Raw genomic sequence first — 22,434 nt, 5'->3', positions numbered from 1 at the left:
CCGGCCCCGCTATATACTCGCCGCCGCCGATGTCTCTCGAGTATTACTGTATATACGATTCTCTATCGCGTGTGTGTTGTGCGTATTACACGGGAGAAGAGTCACCAGACTCTACCTGATGCAGTGTGTGTGTGTGTGTTGGGGAAGTGTTCGATTCCCTCGAGGCTTTCTCGACCCTTTTTGCGATAAGGCCGGGATGTCGCAGTTTGGAGCTTCTTTTTTGCGTGGAATAAGAAGCAGCTTTTCTTAAGTACGCCGGGAATGCGGGAGACTAAACTTGTACAATCAAATTTTTTTCAAGTTTCGAAAACTGAAATTTAAATTTTATAAGACCATTTTCTATGTAAATAAGCTGAAAAGAACACGAAACGAACAAACGCTTGCAAGTGTTCGCAAAAGCACGAATCGTTACATGTAGTCAACTAAAAATGAATTTTTAACTTAAAAAAAGTGAATGTATTTATTATCGGCGGGTAAAATAAAGAAATAGCAGTGATTTCTTCGTTATAAATATATGTACACCATTAAAGTACTTATCTACTGGTGAACAAGTACCTACATACATGATACATTCGCGATTGAAACTGTAAAGTTTTTATATTTTTTTTAGCGCTCCATGATTCACCAGTAGATGGCAGTGCCTGTCAGAAAACTCATCAAGTTTACCTGCAGAGTATTCGCAGAATTGCAGATCACAGCGCGTCGACAAAGTGTGTCTAAAAAGTTTGTTATTACACGCAAACTTTTTGTGCAAATTTTTTAATTCTAAGGTAATTGATAAAATAATCGTATGCACAAATATTTGTATTAGTAAGTCATTACCTTGTAAATGCTTGCCATTATTACAATTGAATTATGTTCTTTGAAACTTTGGTGAATTGTCGAGTTTTTTTAATATTGATAAATTCTTATAAATAACTTTGCTGAGGTATGGAAATATTTTGAAGAATTTTCAGAATCGATATTTATTCTTTGAACAGCCCTACAGCTTTTACTATTTTGCAGAAATCGTAGCTATGAATATTTGTAACAAAATAGTATAACATAACCTCTATTCTTCTATTCACAACAATCGAATTTTACTTGAGAAAAAATTGTTGCCATTGCTTATATTTATGAACTTTTTTCAGCGATAAATAATTGTTCACGATTATTTTACTAATATTCTGTTACTAAATACTTCATAGTACAAAGAAGTCATAATATTTTCTCAATTTTAGAAAGAGACCATGGCAGGAAATGAGTTTCTGTACATAGCAAGTGGATTTCATGAAGACTGTTTGCAGCTCTTGGAATTATTTAAAAGATATGAGAGTTATACATTTGACTCATTTTGCAAAGCTTGGAAAGAGATGAAATTTTCATTAGTTTTTCTGTGCGTACATATATAAGAAGAGATTTTACACGAGAGTTCTTGATTCAATTATTATAATAATCTTTCATACTATTTTTTTTTAGATGTCGCAGAACTTATGCTGAAATGCTAGAATTTTGTGAAGAAGCACTCAACATAGCTAAACAAATTATGCTTTCGTCTTTAGAGTTTATTGACCAGATTGGTGGACTTTATCTCCTCTACGGTCTGTTTTATAAAATTCCAATTGAAAACGTGAAGATCAGAGTAACAATGAAGGAATGGCGAACTATTTTACAGTTTCATGAACAAATAAAACAAGAAGAATTTTATGATACAAGTTACATTTTTGTTAAATTGGTCAAAGACAATGCTTTTTGTCATTGTTTGTTTACAAGTGAAGTAAGTCTTTGTGGTTTTTTAATTAACTAAATGTATGACAGTACCTTGATATTGTTCAATTTTATTTTAGTATGGTATTGAGAAAAGTTTCCAACCACATCAAGAAGTAATCGATAATCCATATTCGGTTTTGCCACAGATAGTTCAGCAGATTGAAGATGGAGAACTTTCTAAACTTCAAAGACTAAGTAAACTATACCATCAACAAAAGGCAAAACTATTAAATAACTCTTCGAGTGGTAAATTGCAGTTGTTTGATAAAAATTTTGTTGATGAGATTCTAATTGATGTAGAACATGTAGAAGAAAAAAGACAATCATTCATTGGCTTGAGGAAAAAGAGAAGGGATATAAATTTAACTAACAAAGAGAAGAAATTAAAGTACCTATTCATCTAATTTTATTCATTCTTTACAACAGTCAATTTTGTAATTTTAAATGTTTATATTTTTTAGATTGCATAATGAAGATAAAATCAGACCCAAGTTGGGTCATGCATTCGATACAGACTCATCAGACGATGAAAATATGCAAATGAAAATGACCTTAGAAGAAGAATATTCATATAGTCTTCCTCAAACTTTTGATAGAGATGAAGATAATGAAATGAATGATGGTGACAACAGTGATAATGATCATTCCAGAATGGAAGATTCTTCTGAAAAATCTTACGAGGGAGAGATGTCATGATAACACTTGTAGGTTTTTCAAATTTATTATATATTTAGTTGTTTTAGTTAGTATAATTTAACAAATTATAACTATATTTCAAATCATTTCTATAAAAATAACTTCTGTTTGCAACTGACTAAGTGACATAAATTAATTGAACCTATTCAAAGTAAGATTTTTTTTTATTTTAGATGTTATTCCATAATGGAACTGTAATCATCAACTGATTACTTCCAAAGTAAGGTAATAAGCTTTAACGTGTTTTTACTTTTGTTAATAAACTTTGAGTTGATTGTCGTCGTCAAAGCCCGCACTATGCCCGGCATTTCTCACAATAAAACTGGTACCATCATAATGCATACGTCTTTCTCCCCGTCGCACAAATAAGTGAGATGTTTGACCTAGAGATGCTGTACAATGCAAAAATGGCGTAGTGATGGAGGCTGTTCCATTGCTTGGAGACGTTCTTAACTGATACTTGTTACTGTTGCGTGCAATCCTAAAATAGTTTTAAATACTTTTTGGTGAACGTTTTAGCATTTTTATTTTCATTCAAAAAGATGATTTGATTCATTTTAAGTTTTGAAAGTTAAAAATGTAATTTAATTATACCTTACAAGACCATCGGGAGTTTGCGAAATTCGAACGTTATTGATAATCCAGTTTTCTACGCCTTCATCAGTAATCCAATATTGAGCAGCAGCTAAGGCTGCTGCAGCTTCTTGAATGCATGCTGGCCCATGTCTCGATTCAGCATAAAAAACGTTGACAGAAAAGTCCTAGAATTATTGAGCAGTATTATCAGTTTATTTTTATACTATGCTTTCAAAGTGTAACAAGATGTAATATGTTCTAAATATTACCTGACTCATATCTGAAAATGAATCTGTAGTAGTCCTAGTACCAGCAGTATCAACTAAATAGACCAAAGCACACTGTTCGGAAGTAAAGCTAACACCCTTGTGCCACATCTTGGCATACCTAGTAATTACATACGTGCACAGTCTATTTGTATTTTTTTAAATTACAGATTACAATCTTAACGAACTTGTTGTTTCCATGGACATCATGGGCTAATATCTCTACACGGGATCCATATTGATATATTCTTCCATTAGGGTGGAGCAAAGCAGAGGCCGAACCAGATCCACTCAGCGAAAGTACAATGTTATTCTACATCAAAAGTGAGTGATTTAATCCATCTACTCATAATTTAGTTTCTTAAAATTTTGTACCTTGAAATTGAGCACTCTGACTGCTCGATCAATGGTCATGTCCACTCTAATCTTGTTATGAAGTCTGAGTGAAATGGTTCCATGAGGTGTTGCTATTGCTCCACCTATACCAATTCCAGTTTCTGCATCGTGTTCACGCCAATTCACATTTTCAGTGTAAATGCAAGCATCCTCTGTTGGGTAGAATGGTGGTGCACCCATCGGTTTTTGGTTCCTAGATTGTCTCCACAAAGTCGTTGCGCTATTTGCATATCCGTTTCCAACCATACCTCCCCATTGTTCTGAGGGAGGTGCTTCCAAATATTTTACAAATTCGTTATATCTCTGAAATTTTTATTTTGTTAAATCTTTTTAATGATTTATGAGTATGTTTTGTTGTACATACTTGAAAGTTTGATTCTTCTGGCTGAGCATGATATGTATGAGTGGTGTAGAGTGATCTTGGACGAATCGGTGCAGGATTCAGACATTGAACTGCACTTAGAGATGTACTGGGAAGTGGTGCTGACGAACACGATGTTTGACTTGTATTCTTTTGAGCCTCTTTGCGATAGTCCACTAAGCTAGCCATTGATTTCCTCTGCGCAACAGTATTATTTACATCATTCAATAGAAAGTTAAAAACAAAATAATATAGCAAAATTTTTACATAATCCAGATCTATAATTATGATAAAAACGTTGTTTGACTTTTGAAAGTATTTTCTGTTGATGTTTTTATTTTCGAATAATACATTTTATACACTGCAACATTTATATAATAACATTCACTAGAATGGAATCCCCTAATATGAGATTCATTTGAAAACGCGCATGCATCTAAATTTCCATTCAATTTACATATCGCATTAGCGTTCAAAATAGACCGCGATAGACAGCGTTATTGTCAACCTTATCTTTGCATTTTCATAACGCAAATCATTCAATCTTTTTTACAAGTGAAATGCGCAAAAAAAATAATAACCAAATCGAAAAAAATGTGAAATTTCAGACAACCAATCTCAAACTCACGACTTACTTTTGAATCGGCAGTGGAGTTCCTGGTCCTCCTGCGCCGAGACTTGCGCCCCTTGTTACCAGTCCTGGCCGTTGAAGATGTTGTCGGATCGCTGGAACCACCGGCGTTGCGTTCCAGAGGTTTGGCGACTTCCTTGGCAGGTCGCGACTCGACGCGACGCTCTTCCGAAATCATCCTTATTGTGCACCAGGTGTATCCGGAGTCCAGGAGACGACGAGAAAAGATGCTTCTTTGCGCTCGCGAGAAATAGTGACAAACGAATTGCTGATTGACGACTCGTTGCTGTGGCGATCTACGCGATATTGTCACCGAGCGTCTAAGCAAACAAAAGAAATATGCATCGAGATATAATTATAGATACGCCTGCGATGAGCGTTTATTTTTCGGGGGCTTCGATTCGAACGTTGAAAGGGATTCTTCGCCAGCTTATTTATCGTTCCTTTGATTCAGTTCAATGACTTTTGGGGAAAAAACATAGTTACCTTGTTGTCCTTTTTTTAAGACCGACGTCGAGGCGCATATTTAAAGGATCAAACTTGTATTCGAAATTACCAACTTGTTTGATTTCAATGTGTATTGGATCGAAATTTTTGTAATAAAATTTGTGAAATTTAAAAATAAGATAAAAAAAATTGCGTGTAATGTGCCTTTTATAATAAAATACAAACTTGATCTCATAAGGCTAAATGGATTTTGCAACTACAAGATTTTGTATGCCTCTCTTATTCCATTACGTTTTGATAAGAATTTTTATCTAAATAGGAAATGCAGCGAATGCGAAGTATACGACGCGAATCATCGGAAACTCGCAATTCTCGTCTAATGTAATCAATAATTGTCGACGTATAATGAAGTTGTGGATTGACTGTCTTGCGAGCCTCTTGAAGATTGTATTCGTAATTTTACTTTATCGAGGTAAACAAGTTTTGTAGTAACGTAATTTTTTTTCCAATGCAATTGTATTTTTTTGTTTAGAATATGCGCTTTATATTCTGTATAATTTTTTAAAATGAAAAATATTTTTATTTATTTAACTTAAAAGGATGTAGAAAGTACTCTACGATACTTACGAAACGATTGAACCAAATATTCTAATATCGTATTTTTTTAAAGCAATTTTTTCTGTGTTATTGCGGAATATAAACATACCCTGATCAATTGAACAAGAAAGTATGCATAAATCAAATTCATCTCATTTGGTTTGTTACTATACACACTACGTATATACTACTGAGACGTGCACTAAGTTTATCGGTCTGTTTTCTGTAAGATGACCAGGTCACTGTGTCGTTCAATTGTTGGCAGAGCTAAGTGACTTTTTGTTCGCTACTTTAAACTCTGGAGAAAGACTCGTATTAGACGCCATGAGGTTTATTATTGGCAGTCAAACGAATCACGAGATTCCATTCAGAGAATATTATTGACCATGTAAGTCGTTCACTTTGCCGCTAACGCATCAGAATGTTTTTGTTCGTTTTTCAGGCTCTTGACATTCTTGAATAAAGAGATTACGTAAATTTAATTGCTTTCATGATTGCAAGCAATATTGTTCAAATGCCTGTACGACATTTTTTTTCTTGATCAATAAACGGTTGTGCAATTGTCGTACATTTGTATGAATAATTATATAATTATGTAAAGCCGAGTGTACGATATTATATAAATTTTTTAAATATCGCAATTCAACTGTGTATAATACAGATTTATCTAACTTTATTTCTTATGTGTAATTTAAACTATACATTCAGTCTTCGATAAAATAGAAACAGGAAAAGATTCGCTAAATTTGCAATAAATTATTACGTGATACAAGTGTAATCGTAGCAGCGTAATCAGTTTGCGCGGAAGTCGAAGTACACGCAACTTTGCGAATTTACAAATAAATGATTTTATTTTTTACCACCGAGGCCACATTTCGATCTTCGCCTTAACCGCTTTACATTACATTACGATAGCTCTCTTACAAGCTTTTCGCCATTTCACTTGAAAATGCCTTGACTGATTATTTTTAACGAACTAAGCGAGAATTTGTTATCACAGTGTCGTCTACTCGACCCAAATGTTAAACTGCGTGCGAAGCGATTGGCTATTCCAAGACCAATTATAATATGAAATTTTCGTACATTCACTAATTTTGTACATTATAGAATCAAATTAGGCTTTACTGTCAATCAAAAGCGGTTTTACATTCTTCGATTGTTTATAATAATTTTTTTTTATCACATTATCTTCAATAATTATTATTCCACGCATGCAGAATTTCTATGCAAGATCACGTACTTATGTACAATACCTTTAGAAAGGAAAACGCAATCACTTAAAAGAAGAAAAATCAGTCGAGGCATGCATTCGCATTTTGAATACCAAATTCTCATGTTCATTAAAAGATAAAAACTCGAATTCATTAATAAACTTGAACTTGGGGTTTTCCTCTTCGTACTTATTTCCAATCATCAATTTTAAAATTATTATTATTATTATTAGTATTATCAAAATGGAAATTTTAAAAAATGCCTCAAATCGACACACTCGTTCATATAAAAGCAAAGAAAAAAGATAAACAGGGTTTAAACGCTATCTCTCAGTTTCTTACATTCAATATAATACGCTTGTTATACTTAAAAAAAAAAGATCGTCACGTGATTGAAAGTAAGGTAAAACGATTTCTCGCCTGTTGTATATAATATCGTGTAGTTATAAATTAACTAGTGACATACATCTCTTGGAATGGTCATACTTAAAAGGCCGGGTGCGTTCAGGCGTGTATACTTGTTCGCGGATACTATAAGAAAAAACAATTACTTGCGGCGAAGCGAAACGCTCAGACATTACATATTATATTCTTTTCTCGTCAAAAACAGTATGTAAATATTTTTCCAAACTAAATACGATCATGTGCCACGACAATAAGGGACCAAGTACGTACGTACATATAGTCAACTAAACGCAAGCACGTGTCCTACGTACAATCGACAAGATCAATTTGTCGCTTACAGTAATACATGTGTCGAAAAATAAGTTCACGGTCAAGTACCGCCGCGAGTACTTAGCCGGACAATTTGGCGCGCAATTGAAATAGCAGTGTGCGTACACGTCACAGCGGTGGAGTAGAGCTGCTCGAATGAGCTTTCGGCCGTGGCGGGGGCATCAGAGAGCAATAAGTGGGGACCGCAAGTCTTCGGGCCGCGAGTCAACCGTGCGATCAGTCGCCGGCTAAGCGCGTTTTGACAGCTTCGGGGTGCTTGTACCAGCTACGACAAGGCGCTTGGCCGGCTTCGACCATGGCAGATTTGCACTTCGCGGCGTTTATCCTGCTCGGTTTTCTCGTTACTGGACCCACTGTTACCTTTGGTAAATTTTTTTAATTTTTTAATTTTTGAGAGTGGTTCGTATTCCGTGTAGCTTTTTTTAAGACATTGGCTTGTACGGTATTTTTTATTGGTGGTGCAAACTCGCGGATTACTAAAATTGTTCAAAACGTGTAAATCAATGAAAGTGTCAAACAGCTGGGGCTTTTCTTATTAATATTATTCGTTAATTCGCGTTTCAATCGCGCCCTCGTACTAGTTTGTGCAATCGATCTATAATTAAAAGAAACGCTTATTTACTCTTGATTTAATTGCGCTTCAGATAAGAATTCGTGTTTTATCAAGCGAGCTTTAAAGACAAAGAAAAACGAGTTATTTCACTAAGTCACATATACATAGTGCTTATAGTGTTTCTAACATAATCAAGAAAATAAATCATTATTCCAGTCAAGTCGCGACGACCTTTCAAACAAGCGGATAAAAATGTATCGTTCGCGTGTATACCTATATCATTGAAGGCGCTATGTACATATACTAGTATTATGTGGTGATAAAACATAGTTTCAAAATATAACGTCACGAGTTCAACCACGTGCAAAACAGCAAACGTTAAGATAGGGCACTATTGTTATTAATTAAAGTCATAAATAATTATCAGGCAGTTTCTCTTGTTTGCCGTGTACAGTACACATAGTTTGTTAAACATTTTTTTCCTTGTTCGTCATCATCTACAAGTAAATTTTATTTTATTACTTTACGATGCAATGAGCTTTAACAGGAAATTGTACAACGTAATTAAAATGCTAGTATTTGATGTGGATAACATTAATAAGAAATTTAATCTTGTTTTTTTGAAGATCAATTAAAAAAAATGTAATAAGTACCACGTATGTACGTTTTTCATCAAAATACGCATGTGTGTGTGCGATTTATATAGTTAACACTATAATCAAGATAAAACTGTTTTAAAAACTCGTGACGCTTCCTCGTGCTTATTCATATAATTACTCTCCAACATTCTGTAACCTGTTTTGCAGTAAGTAAATGATGATTTTTTTTTTCTATTGTTTAGAAGAAAATTACATAATTATTATCGAAATGAGATATGTATATCTTTTGTAATAAGATTCTCAAACTCGTTCATCGTTGAATATATCATTAGGCCAACTATAGTATATATTACATCATGCGTGTATCGATCACGATAAAATTATCGTTTGATTAACCACGTGAACAAATATTTGAAACTCAATTGCATCCGCATATGTAATTTTTATGATTTTTACGATTTCTAAATTATAACTTTGAAACTTCATTTTTTTCTTTTTTAATATTTAAAATAACATATTTTTCAACATTTGCACAAAAAATTAACTATGAGTATGGTTTTATTTCGGATCAGTAGACGATTTTTTTCACAAGCTTATCATGGATTTTCAACGATTATAATGGCCATAAAGTACTAATTCTTCACAGTATTATCATCAACTGTCCTATACACAATGTTTATTTTTTACGTCACGTTTATAACTTGGAACAATGAATTTTTTTCAATCTTACAAGTGTTCATATTTTCAAACTTTAATGCTGCTATTTAGACAAAAATTTCACGGATCAAATCTTGCATAACTGTTCATATCGATACATTGATATGAGAATCGATTTTTTATTATAAGGAAACTCGATTTCAGTAGTTTAGATGAGATTGACTTCTAGCTATATCATATAAGTAATATGATGCAATGCTTCTTGAAAAAAGAAATTCTATAACAATCTTTTTTTTTCTATTATTTCAGCTTATCGTATCACTCGCGATGCAAAAAAAGAGAATATTTTAGTGGAAGCAGATAATACGGCAAGCACTTTGCGTCAAGTGAATTTGGTAAACCCAGTTATCATATATTGTAATCAGTCATAAACGAATATTATTTACGATTTGATATAGTACTTCTATATGTTAATTACTAAACTCCTGATTCTGAAACTCCTGAACTCATGAAATAAAAATATTCTTGAATTCCTACTCTGGAATGAAAAATAACTCATTATATATAGATATATTTTTGGTGGAGTTATATTATTTTATCAAAATCATAATATTTATGGTGAACAGATATTTAAACGTAACGGCACCAGCTCCTTAAAAATATTACATTAAAGATAACAATAAGACAGTTAAATTTTTCATCAAAGTCGTATGTTATTTTTTACTTATTATTGATTTAAGGTCATTCGTCACGGAGAGAGAAGCCCTCAAACTACTTATACAAACGATCCCTACAAGAATGATCCAATGGAACCATTCGGATGGGGTCAGCTAACAAGCGTAAGTATTTGCAGATTTAATTTCTATAAATACCGCAAATTCCGAAGTTTCAAAGAACTACTTTAAAAATTAGCATATCACACTTTCTTGACTAGATTTAATTTTACCAAAATGCAATAAAAGAGAATTAAATTTTTACAAATCTCTCGATAATAATCACAATCACGGGACATTAAAGTCTATTTTTTTTAACAATTTGTTTCACATACAGAACGGCAGAATAGCCCAATACAACCAGGGTCTATTCCTCAGGGAGAGATATGGCCACTTTTTAGGTAAGAGAACATTTAATCTGTTACAGATGTTAGCGAAAAAAATACATGACGCGATATTTGATCTCCTATACAGGTACAAAATATAGTCCGGAAATCTTTTGGCTACAGAGCACAGCAGCAGACAGGGCGAAGATGTCTGCTCTCCTTGAAGCTGCTGCCCTGTGGAAGCCAGACGGTGACCAGGCTTTCATATCTGGACTCGACTGGCAGCCAGCTTCTTTGAACTATCAAACTAGCGACAAGGATAATGTAAGATATCATGCTGTTATATCTATTCTATATAAGTATCATATAAATTACTTCACACTTAACACGCGTATTTCGCGTGATATGCGGATAGCGTAAAAGTACTATGATGGAAGATGATCTTGTAGATGTAGACGCTTCTTTGTATTGTAGTAGGAACACAATGTTTGAATATCTTTTTACGTCAGCGAGCGAATTTTTATCGAATCGAATACAAAATACGACTTAAGTGATGTAAAACTTGTTGATTATGGTTACGTTATACGCGTACCCGAGAGTATAGTCAGGCTTGGTACCGTTGCAAAAAGCCTCTGGTATACCAGCATTTATTATTATTAGCGGCCAGTAATAGTAATAAAGTTGTATCGATTAAGAACAAACGTTATTTTAAACCTTGAGTTATCATTTAATTAGATCAAGGTGTTGTCATTATCCAGCAGATAAAAGTAGAAAAAGCGTAAAATAAAATTTACCGTCTTCATTCTAATTGTATCATTAAACGGTACAATTGTTTAATCGCATGATACGCTTATATACGGGAAACTCGACTATTTGCGGCCTTAAAATTTCGATTAGTTTATTATTAGCCGCGAAATATCTTTTTCCTCTAGCCGATAAACTTTTACATGGAAAAAAATTGTATAATCTTAAACTTCAAAGTTTATATCAACCTTATAACGAATTTGAAATATCATTGCAGCTCCTTTTAATTTGGTCTACGTGTCCCGATTATGCAAGGATGAGAGAAGCTGTAGAAAAATCTCCGGAAATTCAAGAAATTAACGAAATCAATCAAAACTTATACAAAGAGCTTTCAAAATACACCGGTGATAATATCACTAATCCGGACGATGTATTTGATTTATACTCTACTCTCGTAGCCGAGGTAAATTTAAAGAACAATATTTTTAAACTGCCAATTAAAAATGCGAACAAACTTGAGACGAACAAAAACACCATTACTTATTTTCAGAAAACAATGAATTATCAGCTGCCAAACTGGACAAACGAATATTTTCCGGACATGTTAAAACCACTGAGTAGTTTGAGCTTAAAGATGAACGTCTATAATGAATCCTTACTAAAAATGAAGGGAGGGCCGCTCGTCTCGAAAATAGCGCATGGTATGCTGGATCGAGCTCAGTCTATAAAACCGTATAAACGAAAAATGTTTATGTACGTTGGGCACGATTCCACGATTGTTAATTTACTCGAGGGTCTGAAGGTTTGGGATATGCAGATACCTGGCTACAGTATTATGACTATGGTAGAACTTCATGAGAATGAATTAGAAGGCTACAATGTTCAGGTAAATTATACTCTAACAATCATAAATAATTCGATTTTCTCGTAGTTAAAATAATTTTAAATGTAAATTATTGTTTTACAGATATATTTAAGAAATTCTACACAACATGAACCATATCCACTGACCATTCCTGGATGTGATTTTGCTTGTCCATTGGATCAATTTATACAGTTATTAAAACCTATGATAATGACTGATGGCGAATGGAAAGCAGAATGCGTATTAAAAGATCCTAACTATGTTCCTGGTACCGAACCGTTGCCATGAGAATAGTTCCTCAGGTTATGAACTTTTGTCTGGCAGTTTCATTGTTTACCGTCCATTTATCAAAAGTGCGAATAAATATGTATAAATACATAAAAATTCGCCAATTTTTTTAACAAAAAATGAAACATGAATTTGTCAAACGAATTTTGACATAACAGAATTGGTCTCAGATTGAAAATGCATTTTGCAAATAAATCTTGCAAAACTACACTGTGATGTTAGATTATAAACTAGTTCGTTTGTAAAAAGAATATGTACTTCATACCAATTTATAGATATAAGAACTTTTTATGTTTTAAGTAACATATCATTGGTTTATTGGATATATTAAATTTTATATAAGGTACATCCTTCTATTTAGACTTTTACTATACATTGTTATATTTATACTGTTATTTTAAAGACTATACTGCAAATATTTTTCTGAATAAAAATTTAGTTTGGATTAAAGAAGTTCTAAAAAATTATGATTATATAAAATCTTCTTTTTTATTTTATTAACAATCTAAAAATTGTATATTAAATAAACTTTGCTACGTCTATTCTTATCAGTTCAATGTGTGTACAATTAAGTCCATCGGAGTTACTTTGAATAATATAAGTTATTACTTACATACTTGAACGTTTTATTTTGAATACAATCATTGAATTAGAAAAAAATGCCTTAAAATTTTCAAGCAAAAATCTTCTCTTCTCGTCGTTTTTTAGTAACAACTGTCCCGGGTTTATGCTGCGCCTCCGGATGATTAAGCAACTCTGGAGGACATGTAGAAATTGGACTTGCCAGAATAGTTTGTTTAAGATCATAAAATAGATGACTATCATCTTTAGTACAAAACGATATAGCAACACCAGCCTTTCCAGCACGGCCAGTTCTTCCGATACGATGCGTATAATCTGTAAAAAAATATCAATATTAGATTCTTAAAGTTTATCTTCTTTTTGAATTAAACTTTTTTTGCTATATGCACCTTCGATTGTTTTGGCCATATCATAGTTGATAACCATAGATACATCCTTAATATCGATACCACGTCCAGCGACGTCTGTAGCAACCAGAATGTCTTTACTACCGCCTTTAAGCGAAGCAAGGGCGTACTCTCTCTGTTCTTGTCCTTTACCACCATGAAGTGTACAAGCGTTGTACTGAAAACCCACAAAAATACATGTTTAAGTATAAAATAAAATTATTTCAATGAAAGCGAATGTAAAATAAAATGTTAATCTTACTCCAAGTTTCTCCAATCCTCTGGCAAGCACATCCGCTCCTTTCTTTTGATTGACGAAAATAATGACTGGTGGTTCAACACCCCGACTGAGGATCTCCATGAGCTTTCTTCTCTTATCCGCTTCTCCCATAATATGTACAATTTGTTCGGTACGTTCGGTAGGTTTACCAATACTACCGATATACACGACTGCCGGTCTTCTCAGGTATGTCCTGGCCAATCTTTCGACTGCTGCTGGCATAGTAGCTGTAAACATGACAGTTTGTCTGTACTTTTTCCTAGAGTTGTAATTAGCTAGAAGCTTTTCTTCATTTTCAGCGTCCTCGTTGTCCGGCTTGAGATTTGTTACCGGCATATATTCCAAAATCTTTTGTACATCTGGTTCAAAACCCATGTCTATCATTCTGTCGGCTTCATCAAGGACAATATATGTACACTGGTTCAGTACTAAGTATCTATTTTCTAATACGTCTATCAATCTACCAGGAGTTGCAATAACAATCTGTAAAAGTATAATCGTTAAAAAAAAAACTGTATAAAATGTTTTTTAAATTATTGTAAATTTTAAATTACCTCACAACCCATTCTCAATCTGAAACCCTGTTCTTCCCTGGAAAGACCACCGACGACGACCACTGTCCTAATTCCTAATGGCTGTCCAAATTTATTGGTTTCTTCTTCGATTTGCTGCGCCAACTCACTAAAATAATATAAAATATGTAAAAAATTGTGAAGTATATTTTAATATAGCAATTAATAAGTTAATTACCGAGTTGGCGCTAAAATTATACTCCAAGGTCCTTGATCCACTTCATCAGTGCGTTCAATTTTAGGCAGACTTGTAATCCACAACAAAAGTGGTATAAGGAAAGCCAGCGTTTTACCGGAACCAGTTTCGGCTACACCGATAATATCGCGATTTTGTAAACCGATTGGAATGGCCTGTCGTTGAATAGGCGTGAGATCTTTATAACCAACTTTGTCGATAATATCCAAGATTTCTTTAGGAAAACCTGATTCCTTCCACGACCGGATCGGATCAGGTATTCTTCCACCCTTGATAGTAATATTGTAATCTTCTCGGAAAATACGCCAATCACGCTCCGTCATTTCATCTATTGCTTTTTCCGACCAATGACGATCATCCCATTTTTGCTTTTCTTCTTTCCTTTTTACTTTTTTTAATCGCACCCTGAAAAATTACAAATTACAATGATTAATTTATCATATCTGCATTGTTCTTTTTTCTTATATGAAAAAAATACACACTTTTCTTGTTCTTTTTCAGCTTCTGTCCTTCTTTTTTCCAGCAATTCTCCATAAAATTTGCTTTGATCGCGCTTTTGAGCCTTGATGTCAATACCAGCCAAATTTCCTCTTCCAAAGAATTGGACCTGATGTCTCTCTTTATAAATATTATTGTAATCAACGGACGTGTCTTCCGTTGTATCCCAATCGAATACGAATTTACGATCATTGAGCCTTCTCACCCGACGTTTCTTTTTTATTAGTCCAAGATATCGTTCTTTTATTGCCTCTACTTCCTTTTCTTTGTCCTTGTCTTTTACATCTTCATCACGAGACCTTTGATTTTCTCTGCGCCTGTATAAATAATTTTTTTTTTGCAAAGCAACTTGAATTATGTGAGAAATAAAAAATATAGATATAAGTATTGACACAAATTTACCTATCACGATCATCCCATTCTCTGTTGTTACTCGAGCTGCTGGACCCTTCGGTCTGTGGCAATAATTTTCGCTGTTCTTCTTGCTGCTTTCTCATTGCAGCTACTTCCTCTTGCCTCTTTTGTAATGCCAATGCTGCCCTTTCTTGTTTGGTGAGGAATTTCGGTTTCGCACGAGCTTCTTCTTCTGCTTTTTTCTTAGCAAGCAATTCTTCTAAACTTAGAGGTTCTTTTTTAGATGCTGCTTTTGCTTGTTCCTCTTGTTCATCTTCTTCTTTTTTGGTTTGGTTCTTGTTATCCTTTTTATCATCATCAGCTGAAGGACTTGGCTTATGTTTCTTATCATCTTTGTTTTTGTTATCTTTCTCATCTCTTCTGTCTCTAGACTTATCACGTCCTTTGTCTCTACTTCTATCCAGATCTTTTTCTCTGGATCTATCTTGTTCTCTATCTCTGGTTCTATCAATCTCCTTTTCTCTGGAGCGTTCTCTACCACGAGACTTGTCCCTTTCACGAGACCTAGATCTCTTTCTATCTTTTTTACGATCTTTTGATCTGCTCCTACTTCTCCTCCTCTCTCTGTGTTCTCGATCTCTCTCCCTATGTTCACGTTCTCTATCTCTATCTCTGTCTCTTTCTCGTGATCTGCTCCGTCTACCTGACTTCTTATCATGGCTTTTATTCATTTTTGAAACTCACTGTAATATAATATGTATATAAATTAGTAACAGAATTGATCTAATAAAAAAGAAGAAGATATAAAATTGAAAAATAAAAGATTCATCACTTTTGTGAATAGATTGTTTATATACACAGTAATTGAAATATTTACATAAAATTATATGAGTTTTGTTCATATTTATAACATTGTCAAATAATAAACTGGACTTTAAGAGGTTATGTATCTGTAATACGTTTATATACGCATACTATAATGGGAACATTAATATACTGATTTTTAAAATAAAATTACTTGTTATTTTAGTAAAAAAAAAATAAGAATACTTACGTTATTTTAAAGATCGCACAATCTTCTAAATAATAAACTCGATAATAACACGAAATCAAACTACAAAGTGTATTGCAGTATAAGCTATATGCATACATATAGATATACTGGCCCATAACAACAAAATACATATAGGGTTATTTCTTAACCGGTACTAGGGAGAAAATCTTCTAGATTTATAGGAACTTTTTCATGGCATGTGCTATCGATTTCAATCAATTTCAAAAAATATATTTAAACGTTTTTTAAATGTATTATTATTGTCTCTTTGATAAGAAAATAATTTAAAATAAATAAGGACATTCAATCGGAAAAAAATGTCAAAAGAATTTGACAAAGAAGTAACCTCTAAACTATTGAACTATTTACAAGCGCAAATCCCAAATTTTTGCATAGGTAAGCAGACGAATTAAGTAAAAGATTAACATTTTAGCATATATTATATATATAATTTATTATAAAAACGATTGACATTAATGCTGGCGTTAAAAAAAATATTATAGAACGATTTCTGATAGCATGATTATTACAATTATATCTTCTCCTGTATGTGGCTTCACTTTACAACATTTGGCATGTTTAGAAGCTTTAATATTTACATATGTGTACGTTTTTGGCTGATTCTGCCAATATAACAATAGTTAATTTTAAGTGTTTTCTAAACATTACATACTATATAACACATTTAATATAAATTAACAAGGCAAAATGTACAGTATTGTTAAATGCTGCCGATTCATTATCGATGAAATTGTTTTCACACAGCGAGGTCAATGAGGAATTTGGCCCCAAAAATTGCGTTTATATATATATATATATATATATATATATATATATATATATATATATATATATATATATATATATATATATATATATATATATAAAAAAATATTTTACTTTTAGACAAAGAGAAAAGAGAAGCCCTGTGCTTCAGAGAAAGACTTGATGTATATTCCAAAAATAATTTCATTACAAATGACACAGGATCCATCGTCGGTAGTCACTGTATATCCGTAGAAAGCATTGGCCCTGAAAATCGCGAGTTTCTTTTGCATATTTTCTCGTCCATGAAAATCGATGATTTTTTAGGAGGGTCGAAAGTCATTAGTTCAGCAACTGAAGAACTCCATTGTCTGGAAGAGAAAAGAATAGAGTTATTTTCTTTCGATTTCTAAGTTTACAAACAGCTTAGAAAGACAGAATTAATTTAAATTATAAAAATGTTTATAGATTCATTCACACCAATGATGGGATGCTTGAAAAAACATTGTATGTGACCAATGGGGAGGATTATTATTCCATTAAAGTTACAAATGATTTTCTCAAAAATGAAAATAAATCATTGAATATTTATCACAAAGACAGCTGCAAATTAATTAGTGATGGTTGTAGCATATTACTTATGAGATATTTAGCCATAACTGATTTTCACGGTTCACTATCATTTGATTTCATTACAATTGATGGAAAAATAATGATATGCAATTATGTAAGTAAGATTTGAAATTATTGAAATTATGATAACAATATAAATGCACATAAAAATTTACGATTTCTGCTCAAGGAATGTTTTTGTTCCAAGCTCATGAAAATAGGTAGTTATAACTTGGATGTTTACATGATTAGACAAACGTTTTGTGAAAATAAAAGAGTTTTTCATGAGAATAAAATATGCATGACTAAAAATGGAAAAATTATTCACTTTGATTGGGTTGATTCATCATTCATAATGAAAATAAATCCTTCATTTGATCTGATGAGTTGCAGTAAAGACCCGATAATTATGCCATTGAGAGAAAAATGGCCAGAAGACATGGAATTAATATCAAAATACAAAGATAAAAGAGTAATTTGTGATTATTCCATTAAGTTAGTTGAATACAGTTAGTATTTATTGCAGAAGGTATTCTTTATATTTTTCAGGCTGATAAAATAGCTGAACAAGAAAGATATTTATCACTACATAGAGAAATATATGATGTTATGGCTGACTATGTTCAAACTTTACTTTGCAGTAATTATAAATAATTATTCTACTGTTTTTACATCTCGATTATCTTCTTAAATTTTAATTTTAGGAAAACCTGAAGATATATTGCAATTTACAATAAATTATTTCAAAACAATGATATATGATCCAACTTCAAATGAGAATTTACTTCAGGCAAAATCCAATTTTTGGAACAGTACTGACACAACTAATTTATTAAAAGATGAGATGAATTATTTATTAATCAATGATGTGCAAGTAAATGTGTTATTTCATTTTAATTTCTAAAAAATAATGTGAATTAAAATAAAATATGTATTTTATTACTAGCATGCAAATAATTCTATATGTTCGAATGGCAGCTGCACCCAAAACACAAGTCTTGCATCTTTAGTATCAAACCATAGTACATGCAGTTTTTGTTCAAACAAATCAGAGAATAAAAGTCAATGCAAGTGAATGCCAAGAGTAAAATAAAAACGAACAAAGAAGATTTTACTAAGTTTGTTGACTTTCAATTAGTAATAACATTTTGAAATATACATACCTATATCATTTTCTGCCGGGGGATGTATCCTTTTGAGGATTGCAAATAACGCAGTTTTCCTAAAATAAAAGTATTCAAATGTCAAAATACAAAATCTAGTGGAAAGCTAGCTTACATTATTTTAACTATTGTGATACTCACTACAACTTGAAGATTTGGTAAACACTCTTCATGAAAAGAATGTTTACAGTAAAATACGACTAGATTCCTTGGTTCTAAAAAATAACGTTTTTTTTACACAATGCAATAGGCCAAAAAATTTGTACAAAAAATTAACTAACCTCTAACAATTATTTTTCTATGACAAGCTCCACACATTTGGTCATCTAAAAATAATGGTATATATAAATATAATAATTAAACATGAAAAGATTAACAGGTTTGGTAGTAGCAGGTGATTTTACCATCAATAAAAATTCCTTTTTGATGACACTTAACTAGTCTTTCATGCAAGTTAAAATAATCACTTGAGAGGATTTTTTTACAACCTTCCTGAACTGATACTTGAAGATTATAATCACACATCATCTTCACTAATGCTTTCTTTAATCCAGGAATTTCTAAAGTAGGTTCTATTCTTTGAACCATGAGTCTAGGGTCAACATACGTTCCGATTTTTTGCAGCAGGAACGTAATAGCATCTAAACATAATATTTTTCAGTTTAATAATTGTTTTAAACGATATTCTGGAAAAATCAAATTAATAAATGGAGAAATAATAACCTGGTTTATCTAATGAATAATTAATTAAATCATTCCACAATTCTTCGTCGTCATGTTCTTGACAAAAGGCAATAGCGCTTTCCATGTCATTAAGCTCTCTTGTCATAAGTTGCAGTGCTTGTGATGTATTTCCTATCCTACCTAACAAGTAAACCATTTCTGGATAAAACTTCTTCTGACTACATATATCCAAGGCTTGCTGAATGGGATAGTTGTCTGAGCGTCTCAAGAGAGGTAGGAGTTTATCCCTGGAATAATCCGCGTATAAACGCACAAGTAAACCGTGATATTTTCCTTTCGAGTCTTTGGTATCTTTTTTATCTAACGCATCTAAATACTGAAAAAAAAATGTTTCATTTAGTTATTTATCTTATAAGTCTACACATAATTTTTTAAAGAGTATTACCATGTATAAATATCGATGATTATTTTGTAGTTTTTGAACTACTATTTCAGATGGCACTCTATCTTTCTCCAGAAAGAATTGTATAGCCCGATCTGCATCTAAATCCATTAAACCCTCAATCATATCATAGACTGAGTTGTAGAGTTGATGCTTTTGAATCAGTGAAAATACATCTTTATGTCGAAGCTTCAAGTACATGGCCAAAGCTTTATCATACTTGCCATCATGACTGTATAATATAGCTAGTGCTTCAAGGAGTACGTGCTGCTGTTGGTTGTTGGTATGTACTAGAAAATGTCCCAAAACCATATTTACAACGGCTGTCACAGTATATAATTTAGGCGACCATTCTTTTACAAGTTGTAAAAAACCATCTGGATCTAACTTCAAGTACTCATAAAGTACCATTTCATAAATGTGGGGATCCAGAGTCACATCACCACGAGGAAGGTATGCAGAAATCGTACGCAATTGATGAACTTTGGCGAATTTGTAAACTTCTTCTTCCCAAAGTTTTTTGTTCTGCCCCAATATCGTTAGGCAAAGTTTTCCAGCCTTATCGTACTTTTCACAACTCAACAAATGATCTAAATAAACTCGACCAACGTCAGTCACGGTATGTTTGCAATCTTTGCCTCCATTGACTGTAACAGCTTCTAATGCTTTTTCAAATTTTCTATGACTAAGTAGCCACTCAATTCTATCATCAGCATCGTATAAGCTAGCAACTACAATGTCTTTAGGACTAACAATGAAAAACCTGCAACAAATTATGAAATTCATTATATTACTGTAACCTTAGTCAATTTCTTAGTTTGTGCAGATTAAATTTGAACCTGTTTTCTTCAATCAAGCAGTCCAAATGATAATCATTACAGCTGTATTCTTCATATCCTCTCAGAGAAAGAGAATTAGCACATACAATATTAAAGTCTTCGAATTTTGGTTCAATAACATGTAAAGTAGGACGTTGGCTTTTACCATTTTCAGCTGGTTCTTTCAAGCAACCCAGAAGAACCAACTGGTTTTCTAATGGTGCAATACCAGATATAAAAAAATCCACTTGAAATGTAGAAACTATTTTTTATAACAAAAAATATAAAAAATTATTCGAAGAAAATACATAAAACATGAATATTTTTACCATAATTTAAAATGACAATTACCTGGTTCAACAACAAATTCTGATAATTCACGATTTACCAATTCTCTGTTAGAGAGTTTTTTTATTTGACAAATCCTTACAGTATCAACCCAACCAATCAATAAAGTTCTATCATCTGACCACCTAAGATTACATCTATAGTGTTCTGGAATTGCCCTAAAAATTTAAAAACACAACATTAATACAGAATTTCATATTTAGAACTCATTTAACTTACTCAATTGTTCCTGCCCATTTTATCAGTCCTAAGGAACATCTGGCATTCAAATCATAAACTCTCACACCAGTATCAGAGGCCCAAGCAACAAATTGTCCAGCCCATGCAATAGAACGCACTCCTCCTTCAGCTTCCCATAAAATTGTTGGTTTCATTCGTGATAAAAACGTCTTTTCGTATAAAACTAATTTATCCTCTCCTGGAATAAACAAGAGTATGCTTTAAAAAGTTGACGATAGTTTTTCATTTATTATGTAGGTCATATCACAAACCTATAATAAATCTTCTCCCACTCCCACTTTTATGATATTTCGGATCAATTGCTATACTTTTTACCCAATGCCCTGTACTCATGTTGTGATTATTCTCAATACTGTATAGTCCATATATAAAAACTCTTCCATCATTACTGCACGAAGCAATAAAATCTCCATTTTGGTCGATAGATATTTGGTTGACAGCTACCGTGTGTGCTTGAAGACTTTTGGATTCGATGCTATTACCTTGATGATCGAGTATGTGAATTGTGCCCCAGTGTGAACCCAAGCACAAAAACTAGAATTTAAGCATGCAAATTTAGTTAAATATCATTTCTCAAAATTTTAAATTTCACTGTATACCTTTGGATGAACTGCTATGCAGCTGGCAGCGTCCTTTTGTAAAATATTTATAACATCGTTGCGCATCCTCACATACTTCAATCTGGGTTCAACCTCATCATCCACTTCTGAATCATCTTGACTATTTTGTTCGTCCTAAAATAATAATCGAGTGAAAATTTATATAAACACAAAAATCATTCAACACACATCACTGTTTATCAATGACTCACTTTATCCTGGGTGCTTTCCATCATCTAATTTACTTATCTATAAAAAGAGTGGATAATTGACGAGTCAGCAGGACCATTCAATTAACAAAACCTGCTTGCAAACTGTCGAATAAGAACTTTAGAAATTGTTCGATCTTATACTTATAGGATTACTCATTGCAGATCAACATCAGCATCAGCTGCGCTACATTTGTAGTATATATATATACACATATATGT

At 32.7% G+C, this 22,434-nt stretch overlaps 6 protein-coding genes across 13 annotated transcripts; 3 read left to right on the top strand and 3 right to left on the bottom strand.

Moving 5' to 3' along the window:
• Positions 1 to 28: 28 nt before the first annotated feature.
• LOC100678451 (snRNA-activating protein complex subunit 1) lies at positions 29 to 6,201 on the top strand. 6 transcript variants are annotated; one of them, XR_004344951.1, is made up of 9 exons: positions 29 to 529; positions 611 to 770; positions 1,221 to 1,375; positions 1,459 to 1,756; positions 1,827 to 2,137; positions 2,211 to 2,453; positions 2,619 to 2,670; positions 3,458 to 3,611; positions 4,694 to 6,201. XR_004344951.1 is itself a non-coding variant. In XM_031932372.2 (7 exons), exons 3-6 carry the CDS (start codon positions 1,230 to 1,232, stop codon positions 2,443 to 2,445), a joined length of 990 nt encoding a protein of 329 aa, XP_031788232.1. In that variant the 5' UTR covers positions 29 to 529; positions 611 to 770; positions 1,221 to 1,229; the 3' UTR covers positions 2,446 to 2,453; positions 4,653 to 6,201. The 6 variants fall into 6 exon arrangements, 1 of the variants encoding a protein (XP_031788232.1); XR_004227972.2 differs by having other exon boundaries at positions 4,653 to 6,201; XR_004227974.2 differs by lacking the exon at positions 2,619 to 2,670 and having other exon boundaries at positions 4,653 to 6,201.
• Positions 2,591 to 4,980, bottom strand: LOC100117896. The gene is made up of 7 exons (XM_008218638.3): positions 4,680 to 4,980; positions 4,048 to 4,242; positions 3,663 to 3,986; positions 3,476 to 3,600; positions 3,291 to 3,408; positions 3,040 to 3,206; positions 2,591 to 2,926 (listed from the first exon to the last, which is right to left on the bottom strand). The coding sequence occupies exons 1-7, from the start codon at positions 4,851 to 4,853 to the stop codon at positions 2,701 to 2,703; spliced, it is 1,329 nt and encodes a 442-aa protein (XP_008216860.1). The 5' UTR covers positions 4,854 to 4,980; the 3' UTR covers positions 2,591 to 2,700.
• Positions 6,202 to 7,186: 985 nt separating the features above from the next.
• LOC100117933 (prostatic acid phosphatase) lies at positions 7,187 to 13,611 on the top strand. 3 transcript variants are annotated; one of them, XM_001601994.6, is made up of 8 exons: positions 7,187 to 8,030; positions 9,784 to 9,869; positions 10,215 to 10,313; positions 10,525 to 10,588; positions 10,662 to 10,837; positions 11,535 to 11,720; positions 11,808 to 12,143; positions 12,225 to 13,611. In XM_001601994.6, the coding sequence occupies exons 1-8, from the start codon at positions 7,961 to 7,963 to the stop codon at positions 12,408 to 12,410; spliced, it is 1,203 nt and encodes a 400-aa protein (XP_001602044.2). In that variant the 5' UTR covers positions 7,187 to 7,960; the 3' UTR covers positions 12,411 to 13,611. The 3 variants fall into 3 exon arrangements, with proteins under 3 accessions (XP_001602044.2, XP_032456014.1, XP_031788227.1); XM_032600123.1 differs by having other exon boundaries at positions 7,187 to 9,023; XM_031932367.2 differs by lacking the exon at positions 9,784 to 9,869.
• LOC100117972 (probable ATP-dependent RNA helicase DDX23) lies at positions 12,875 to 16,462 on the bottom strand. The gene is made up of 8 exons (XM_001602020.5): positions 16,333 to 16,462; positions 15,327 to 16,021; positions 14,909 to 15,241; positions 14,409 to 14,831; positions 14,213 to 14,339; positions 13,641 to 14,141; positions 13,382 to 13,556; positions 12,875 to 13,307 (listed from the first exon to the last, which is right to left on the bottom strand). The coding sequence occupies exons 2-8, from the start codon at positions 16,007 to 16,009 to the stop codon at positions 13,084 to 13,086; spliced, it is 2,466 nt and encodes an 821-aa protein (XP_001602070.1). The 5' UTR covers positions 16,010 to 16,021; positions 16,333 to 16,462; the 3' UTR covers positions 12,875 to 13,083.
• LOC103317971 (ciliogenesis-associated TTC17-interacting protein) lies at positions 16,347 to 18,823 on the top strand. Its single transcript, XM_031932378.2, has 7 exons — positions 16,347 to 16,728; positions 17,239 to 17,488; positions 17,566 to 17,824; positions 17,900 to 18,181; positions 18,259 to 18,349; positions 18,414 to 18,583; positions 18,656 to 18,823. Exons 1-7 carry the CDS (start codon positions 16,650 to 16,652, stop codon positions 18,782 to 18,784), a joined length of 1,260 nt encoding a protein of 419 aa, XP_031788238.2. The 5' UTR covers positions 16,347 to 16,649; the 3' UTR covers positions 18,785 to 18,823.
• LOC100118044 (vacuolar protein sorting-associated protein 41 homolog) lies at positions 17,203 to 22,407 on the bottom strand. The gene is made up of 13 exons (XM_003424478.5): positions 22,216 to 22,407; positions 22,004 to 22,138; positions 21,656 to 21,938; positions 21,384 to 21,582; positions 21,168 to 21,322; positions 20,838 to 21,078; positions 20,002 to 20,761; positions 19,596 to 19,932; positions 19,277 to 19,513; positions 19,154 to 19,198; positions 19,014 to 19,087; positions 18,873 to 18,931; positions 17,203 to 17,468 (listed from the first exon to the last, which is right to left on the bottom strand). Exons 1-12 carry the CDS (start codon positions 22,237 to 22,239, stop codon positions 18,878 to 18,880), a joined length of 2,544 nt encoding a protein of 847 aa, XP_003424526.1. The 5' UTR covers positions 22,240 to 22,407; the 3' UTR covers positions 17,203 to 17,468; positions 18,873 to 18,877.
• Between the last annotated feature and the right edge of the window lie 27 nt (positions 22,408 to 22,434).

This window comes from Nasonia vitripennis, chromosome 5 (assembly GCF_009193385.2).
Source record: "Nasonia vitripennis strain AsymCx chromosome 5, Nvit_psr_1.1, whole genome shotgun sequence".
NCBI lineage: Eukaryota > Metazoa > Arthropoda > Insecta > Hymenoptera > Pteromalidae > Nasonia > Nasonia vitripennis.
This window is presented reverse-complemented; position numbering and strand designations above follow the sequence as displayed.

What these genes read in the sequence shown, in the direction of transcription:
- LOC100678451 (XM_031932372.2), top strand. Translation starts at nt 1,230, where the DNA reads ATGGCAGGAAATGAGTTTCTGTACATAGCAAGTGGATTTCATGAAGAC. An exon ending in ATTGTTTGTTTACAAGTGAA is followed by an intron (nt 1,757 to 1,826) that starts GTAAGTCTTTGT and finishes ATTTTATTTTAG; the next exon opens with TATGGTATTGAGAAAAGTTT. An exon ending in AACAAAGAGAAGAAATTAAA is followed by an intron (nt 2,138 to 2,210) that starts GTACCTATTCAT and finishes TATATTTTTTAG; the next exon opens with ATTGCATAATGAAGATAAAA.
- LOC100117896 (XM_008218638.3), bottom strand. Translation starts at nt 4,853, where the DNA reads ATGATTTCGGAAGAGCGTCGCGTCGAGTCGCGACCTGCCAAGGAAGTC. An exon ending in ACTCCACTGCCGATTCAAAA is followed by an intron (nt 4,243 to 4,679) that starts GTAAGTCGTGAG and finishes ACTGTTGCGCAG; the next exon opens with AGGAAATCAATGGCTAGCTT. An exon ending in CAGAAGAATCAAACTTTCAA is followed by an intron (nt 3,987 to 4,047) that starts GTATGTACAACA and finishes TAAAAATTTCAG; the next exon opens with AGATATAACGAATTTGTAAA.
- LOC100117933 (XM_001601994.6), top strand. Translation starts at nt 7,961, where the DNA reads ATGGCAGATTTGCACTTCGCGGCGTTTATCCTGCTCGGTTTTCTCGTT. An exon ending in CTTTGCGTCAAGTGAATTTG is followed by an intron (nt 9,870 to 10,214) that starts GTAAACCCAGTT and finishes TATTGATTTAAG; the next exon opens with GTCATTCGTCACGGAGAGAG. An exon ending in GATGGGGTCAGCTAACAAGC is followed by an intron (nt 10,314 to 10,524) that starts GTAAGTATTTGC and finishes TTTCACATACAG; the next exon opens with AACGGCAGAATAGCCCAATA.
- LOC100117972 (XM_001602020.5), bottom strand. Translation starts at nt 16,009, where the DNA reads ATGAATAAAAGCCATGATAAGAAGTCAGGTAGACGGAGCAGATCACGA. An exon ending in ATAATTTTAGCGCCAACTCG is followed by an intron (nt 14,340 to 14,408) that starts GTAATTAACTTA and finishes ATATTATTTTAG; the next exon opens with TGAGTTGGCGCAGCAAATCG. An exon ending in GATTGAGAATGGGTTGTGAG is followed by an intron (nt 14,142 to 14,212) that starts GTAATTTAAAAT and finishes ATACTTTTACAG; the next exon opens with ATTGTTATTGCAACTCCTGG.
- LOC103317971 (XM_031932378.2), top strand. Translation starts at nt 16,650, where the DNA reads ATGTCAAAAGAATTTGACAAAGAAGTAACCTCTAAACTATTGAACTAT. An exon ending in AAATAATGATATGCAATTAT is followed by an intron (nt 17,825 to 17,899) that starts GTAAGTAAGATT and finishes TTTCTGCTCAAG; the next exon opens with GAATGTTTTTGTTCCAAGCT. An exon ending in CAAAATACAAAGATAAAAGA is followed by an intron (nt 18,182 to 18,258) that starts GTAATTTGTGAT and finishes TATATTTTTCAG; the next exon opens with GCTGATAAAATAGCTGAACA.
- LOC100118044 (XM_003424478.5), bottom strand. Translation starts at nt 22,239, where the DNA reads ATGATGGAAAGCACCCAGGATAAA. An exon ending in AAAAGGAATTTTTATTGATG is followed by an intron (nt 19,199 to 19,276) that starts GTAAAATCACCT and finishes CATTATTTTTAG; the next exon opens with ATGACCAAATGTGTGGAGCT. An exon ending in TACCAAATCTTCAAGTTGTA is followed by an intron (nt 18,932 to 19,013) that starts GTGAGTATCACA and finishes CTTTTATTTTAG; the next exon opens with GAAAACTGCGTTATTTGCAA.